Source organism: Sinocyclocheilus anshuiensis, unplaced genomic scaffold, assembly GCF_001515605.1.
Source record: "Sinocyclocheilus anshuiensis isolate Anshui unplaced genomic scaffold, SAMN03320099.WGS_v1.1 scaffold297, whole genome shotgun sequence".
NCBI lineage: Eukaryota > Metazoa > Chordata > Actinopteri > Cypriniformes > Cyprinidae > Sinocyclocheilus > Sinocyclocheilus anshuiensis.
In genome coordinates, this window is record NW_015536479.1 from 1038738 (window position 1) to 1045694 (window position 6957).

Below are 6957 nucleotides of genomic sequence, written 5' to 3' on the forward strand. Positions count from 1 at the left end.
TAGAGAGGGAGAAGAACAGTCGGCGGCAGAGAGAGCATAAGAAAGAAGAGAGATTTTGGTTCATGAGATATACTGCAATGTAAACGCAAATGCTAGTATGAAAATGGCGTCAGTGGACAGGCAGATTATGTGCAAACCATGCTACAAAAGAACAGACAGCCATTCTTTTGAGTTCCTTAAACTCCTCAATGCAATGAATTGTTTTGTGACTTGGGCTGCAAAGGTGGCGTATCCGGTCTTATACAAAATGGCTGTATAAAGCTGTGAAGGGTGAAGGCTTCATACCTTGCTAGCCATGGCTTCAGAGACCCAGCATCTGTTGGTCTTCTGACACAGTATCATCCACCATCCAGGCTGATTTTAGTATTACCATGCAAGTGGCAAGCAGTGCTAACAGCTAGCTATTTTCTGCCATAGCTGGATATGAATCTTGTAATCAGAAATGCCAGCCAAACAGCTGCTCCTCAGTTTAACTTCAGGAAACATTTTAGGCTCGTAAAGCATTCAAGCATATCCCAGTTTGACTTGAAACTTGGTGAAAGAAAATAAGAGCTGCCTTGTAATAACAAATGTTAGTGCTCTAAGCATCAGTACACAATGCTAATAATAACATTAGCATAGCTTTGAATAACCAATCATACTGATTGGCATATTTGGTTTAGCCATTTCCATGCTAATTCCATGCCATGTGCCCATCATTTTTAGACCACAAAGCCCCACCTGTTTGAACTCTTCTTTTGGCCTTCAATGTCTATTTTGCGGAAGAGGAACCCTTCACGCTGGGCCATGTGGGTAGCCGGCTGGGGAACTGGTGGGCTGCTCTGGGCTGGTGCAGACCTTGAGCGCCGTGTTTCGCCAGCTGTCGGCTCCTTGGGTCGTGGTCTTCTTCTCGGTTTGGGTCTGTCGCGAGCACGTGGTCGGTCCGGTTTAGAAGACTTCTCAGGAAAACCATTGGGTAGACATGGAATCTCTCCTCGGGCCTGAGTTGGAAATAAACAGTAATGTACATGTGATAAAATGTAGTTTAAAACAAGATACACAAACATTAGATTGTCCACACACCTGTGCTGCTTCTCTTTCCTGAAGCTGCTCCACAATCTCAGCTAGCGTCGACCTTTTGTCCCTGCCAACATAAAGGGGAAATCTGAGACCTGGAAATGCTATTTTGCTTGAACAGAACAGAAAAAAGTTGCTGGGCTGCTTCAAAGTCAATAGGGGCTTTCGTACCACGTAGTTCTAGGAACTAGCCAGCATGCAGGTTTCTAGAGAACCAATTTCTCGCTCGGTCCATTTTCCTGGTTGCTCCAGTAGCAGGAACTCTAAAGCGGCCAACAGCGACATCTTTACTCGCGGTATTTTAATACAAACAACAACAACTGGTCAATAGAAGACGCCGTGATCAGAGCTGTTTTTGCTGTGTGTCATGGTTTTCATGATAATGGAGGTGAAATGTAAACGCACTATTTACGTTACTGAAAGAGCATGAAATTCTGACTAAATCTTCTATGACAACTTGCAGTGTTACATTTCATTGAAGCTGAGAAAACAACACAACACTGCATACAACAGGTACCTAAATGCCGTTATCGCTGTTTTCCATGCTCGTGGAGTAAAGATTTTTTTACATGGCTTTTTAAAAATGCCGGGTAGTCAGTGTTTTGTATGCGTTTGGCCAATCAGCTTACGTCACTGATAGTTCCTATAAAATTGTTGTAGACCCTACTCTGAAGTAGGAGCCAAATTAGTTCCCCCAAATGGGGAGTTCCTAGAACTAAAACCGTTCCTAGTTCCTGCGGTGCGAACACGGCAAAAAGCGCGAACTTCCGCCAATAGTTCTAGGATCTATGAAAAGGTTCCACCGGTGCAAAAGCCCCTAATATGGGAAAGCATTTACAATCCTTTTACTTCCTTCATGTGACAGGTTAAACAGTTCAACAGGCAATGTACAAGAAGAATTTATCCATCAGGAATCGACCGGATCATGAAAAGTGAATGTGAACTGCAGTCGAGAAGTTTTCTTAGAAATCTGTCCGTATTTATTTGAACCTCTGCTTGCTGTGAACTGACTTGATGACCATCATGCGGAAGCTTAAAGGTGATGTTCACCTTCAAGAGAATCTCTACATATCAGTATATATCAGCAATGCTGTAACTTTTGTAATGTCTTTTGTAATGTGGTTTGTTTGTGATCACAAATACAGTCACTCACCCGCCACCAGAGCGTCTGTCCGACTGCTCCCTGGCCTCCTGCTCGCTGCTGTCCTGTCTCTCTGGTCGGTGTCTGTCCCTACGCCGCACCTCATGACCTTCCTGTTCACTAGATGTCTGTCTCTCCAGCCTCCTCTCTGCCCTCCCAGCTCGTTCTCTCCACACCTCCTGAGGCAGCTCGTCCCTGCGTGCCCGAATCAGCTGCTCAATAGATAGTTGTCTCTCCATCCGCGACTCCCTCGGTGGGGGATGCTGCTCCACCAGAAGCTCTGAGCGGCTGCTCCCGCTCCCTCCCACCATGCTGTTTAGGCGTTCCCTTCCTCCGCCTGGCTCCTGGAGCACCACCTCTGCCATCACGTTCTCATGATACCGCTCCCGCTCCCTGTCTCTCTCCAGTAGGGGGTGGACTGCCTCATGGATATGTTCGATCTTCTGCTGTGGGACTTGGGCCTTAAATTCCATTCGCAATTGGGTGACCTTGTGCTCCATAGCAGTGCCCAGTCCTGCAGCCACTCCAACAATCCCAGCATTCCTGGCTTCCTGTAGGCGATAAGTAGCAGCTCCATTCATGATGGGAGTGTAGTTGGCCACAGTAGAACCCAGTCTGCGGGCCACGGAAGAGGGAGAGGGCTGAGGGGTGATGCGCTCCAGCCGGGACTCACCCTGCTCGTATATGGTCTGTCTTATCATGGAGGAAGGGCTACTGCGAGCAGGAGAAGAGTCCTGAGGGTCCAAGAAAACCTTCCGTCCCAGCAAGGGAGTTGGAGGAAGCTTACTCTGCTCTGCTTTTATCTTCTCTACCTAAATCGTTAAACAAGAGAATGTGTTATTATTTATACACCCACAATTCCATTCTGTAACATTTATAAAAAAGACATTATGCTATACACAATTCACCTTTTAATAACATTTTTTTTAAATTTCAGTAGGTAGCCTATTGACAAGTTCAAACTATGGTAAAATTAAAGAAAAGTTTCCAACTAGTAAAAATTGCACAAGTTGCACGTAGAATGTTACAACAGTGACATCAGTGTGGATCTGTTTTGCTGTTTTTAATGTTGCTCAGGTGTGTTTGAATCATGCTCCTCCAGGGCCACTATCCTGCAGAGAATCCTAATAAAAAAACCTGAACCAGCTAATCAAAGTCTTCAGAATAACTCAAAACTTCCTGGCAAATGTGTTTGGCCAGGTTGGAACTAAACTCTGCAAGACACAGGCCCTCCAGGAGCAGGACTGGATACCCCTGACCCTTGGGTTTGGTTGGCTGGTCTCGCTTACTGTGGTAAGACGACGTAAAGAGCTGAAGCGTTCTTCCCATGTGGCCGCAGCTTTGCGAAAGGCTTCATGTCTGCGAATCAGCTGTTCAACCTCATCCACGCTGCCGCCCAGTTCATTACTACTTATGAAGGGCTCCTGAGCAGTGAGCCAGGCCTCCGCTACCACTGCTTCCTGAGCAAACTGATGCACCTCCAACACTGCCAAGGCACAGAAAGAGAATGAGATGTTGGGAAACACATGACACCGATTACATATTTTATGCATAATATTTGTTCTCCATTAGCCTCATTTCACCCACTGTGCTGCAACTCTTCCCAGTGTTTGTCCCATTTCTCAGTGAGCTCTTGCTGCTTGGCCAAAACCTTCTCCAGCTTTTCTTTGATCTGAAATAGTCAATACTTCGTAGTCAGGTACAGACAGAAGACAGCTTGGAATATCTTTTAGTCATCATCTCTTAGGCCAGAAACATACTTTACACAAGTACACCAACAGAGACAGAAATGCAGGCAGTTACATCGTACATACTTATTGTGCTTTCTCGTATTGCTGTGGCAGTAACAAACCATATTCAGGGGGAATTATTATTATTCGGGTAGCTACTTAAAAACAACTTAAAGCAACTTTTTGAAAGAGAATACTGATTGTAGAAGAAATGTTTATGTTAATACACACTATAGCACCCCTTCTGGCAATGTTGAGAATGCAATATGTAATTGCAGTCTGAAACATTTTGTATTGCAACAATGCATGAAATTAAACATGCATAGATTATGTTTTGGGCCTTGCAATGATTTCAAATTTCCAATAGTTTCTGAACAGGTTGTGCTTGCTGTGTCACCTCTTCTGATGCAGGGTTATGGGCGGCCAGTAAAGTCTTGCCCATCTCGATACACTGTAGGACGCTCTTGTTTCTGGCCTCCACTTCACTCTTGAGGCTCTGGTGATAGTTCATCAGGACCTCCACAGATGACACGTCCCTGCAAGCACCAGAGACCCCATATCCCATTAAAGCTCTGAGGAAAGAGCTGACAGTGAGAGGAGAGAGAGTTATTCGGGCAAGAATACATGGGCAACAGAAGCCAACAGAAGGCCATTTTGGCACCATGAAGAGTGTCCATAATGGCTCCTGAGCTTTTGCAGTATTACCGGTTCTTCGTTAAGATTTTCAAAATATGCCAAAACATATATATATGCTCTATAGCTCTGTTCCAAAACCTAGTAAGCTGCGAACCTAGACCTAAGCATTTTAAGGCATCTTAGGTGTGTTCCCAATGCCAGCAATATTATACATAACATCTTTTGGCAAAATACCTTGCATGTACCCTTTACTCCAATACCTTGCATACTTGCATGTACAATAACAAATATATCAAATATTGACTATTGGAATATTTCGACGTTATTTTTAATAATTTCTATGTTAAGTCCTCTGTTCATTTCACATAAATTAGTGTTTCAATAAGGTGGTTGCCTATATAGGAACTGGACAACACAGCAGCTCAGTAAGTTTTCTAACAGATCTATTGTGTTCCCATACGGTGCTCCTAATGGGTACTAGTACGCGTAATCGTAATATGATGTATAAATACTATTGTGCTTCATGCACTTACCACCTTATCACTTATTTGTGCTTGCGGTATGATACCTATAGTACACTCCAGCGGCCACAGTGGCTGCTCTTCAGCTGACCTGATGCAAACCTTCATGCATTACAACGATAAAGTACCTTAATGAGCTCCTACAAGCAGAGAGCAAGTGTCCCAGCATGTGTCCTACCTTGGTTTCTCCCCAGTTCCTATCTGACAGATGATGCTGTCCATCCACATCAGCTGATCACGCACCATCCCAAAGAAGCGTAACTTGTCTGTCGCTGTGGTGATCTGCATTCGGCAGTCCTCACAGGAAATGAGCAGCTCTTTCCATGTCTGCATCACTTCATGTTCTTGCATGGCGATGGCTTCTGCTTTCTCCCCGGCATAAACTGTTCGGAGCTGGGCTGCACTTTCCTGCAACTGTCTTACCTGAGGAAAACAACCCTCTTTATGCAAATGCTGCCACTGTCATGAACTGTATTTTATCATCAAGTATTTTAGAGATCTATCTACAAACTTTACATATTTATTTTGCAGTCCTTGCATAAGGATGTGTTGCATCAGTTCACCTGTGTAACAAGTAGCTGAATATCATGTTCAAAAGTCTGCATAAGTCTCTGCAGAGTGCTGGTATTTGAAGTGCCTCCTTGACATGCACGAACCTCAGGTAACCTCCGCTGCTTATCCTCGATCTGTGCTAAAACCTGAAACACACACACAGACTCATGCTATTCCACACCTGCAGACACATGAGACCACTGTGGTCCAAGCTTTCATACAGCATGAGCACTGCTCCTATTTATCATGTACACACAGTAAACACACAAACAGAGCTTAGACTCAGTCTCCTCAACACCTGCAGCAGAAGGACAAACATGCCTCAGCATTATCCCACAAATATCACAGCAATAAAACAAAATATATACACAAAAAGCTTCCCAGGGCATTAAGGAAAGCTAGGACTGTTATTCAACCAATAATATCAAGTACACTGCCCATGCAACATTCTTGGAAAAGTTGAGATCTACTCCAGAAGAGAGATCATCATTCTGAATCCGATCCAGACGTAGTCTTTGACAAAAATGCAAATTTCTCAGCTTTTTGTTCAAAATGCTTTTTTAGGAAACTTGCCCACATTCAAGTGTTGATAAAGAGAAAATGCATGAAGCTAGAATAAAACATTTAATCTTAAAGCAGAGGCTCTGTTCTTCCTTCTGACATATAATTGCACATTCAGATATTCATAAAACAAAATATTCTGGAGGCCATGAAAATTTGGTGAGGATAATAAAAAATGCTGGCATTGGCTGCCCTGTTGAAAAAAACAGCATATACTGGTTAGGTATTCATTTGAGCTGGTTTAAGCTGGTCCTTAACTGGTCATGTGCTGGTCCTAAGCAACTAGCTCCTGCTCAGGACCAGCACATGACTAGCTTAAAGGGTTAGTTCACCCAAAAATGAAAATTAGGCTGTGTTTTACTCACCCCCGAGGCATCCTAGATGTATATGACTTTCTTCTTTCAGACGAATCCAGTCGGAGTTATATTAAAAATTGTCCTGGCTATTCCAAGCACTATCATTGCACTCAGCGGGTTTAGCAGTGCTTTAGTCCAAAAGAAGTGAAATAAAAAGCGCCCATCCATAAAAGAAAGTGCCTCACACGGCTCCAGGGGGTGAACAAAGGCCTCCTGTAGCAAATCGATGCGTATTTGTAAGAAAAATAACCATATTTAAAACGCAATAATCAATTTAATCTAGCTTGCACTCACTGTTGTAAACAGAAGCAGTTCCGGGCGGATGACGTATGGAGGTCGGCTTTGCGCATGCGCCGCTCAGAAGTGACGTACGCAGAAGCGCAGCGGAGAGATCAAAACAAAAC

At 43.9% G+C, this 6957-nt stretch overlaps 1 protein-coding gene across 1 annotated transcript in view; it reads right to left on the reverse strand.

Moving 5' to 3' along the window:
• LOC107672319 (spectrin beta chain, non-erythrocytic 4-like) overlaps positions 1–6957 on the reverse strand; it is a 72744-nt gene that overhangs the window by 5107 nt on the left and 60680 nt on the right. Inside the window, exons 26-33 of the mRNA XM_016465499.1 lie at positions 5648–5782; positions 5263–5507; positions 4325–4511; positions 3785–3869; positions 3487–3683; positions 2210–3009; positions 1063–1123; positions 721–980 (exon numbers count right to left, since the gene is read on the reverse strand). Of these exons, the coding sequence (XP_016320985.1) occupies positions 721–980; positions 1063–1123; positions 2210–3009; positions 3487–3683; positions 3785–3869; positions 4325–4511; positions 5263–5507; positions 5648–5782 (1970 nt within the window). The remainder of the gene's footprint in view (positions 1–720; positions 981–1062; positions 1124–2209; positions 3010–3486; positions 3684–3784; positions 3870–4324; positions 4512–5262; positions 5508–5647; positions 5783–6957) is intronic.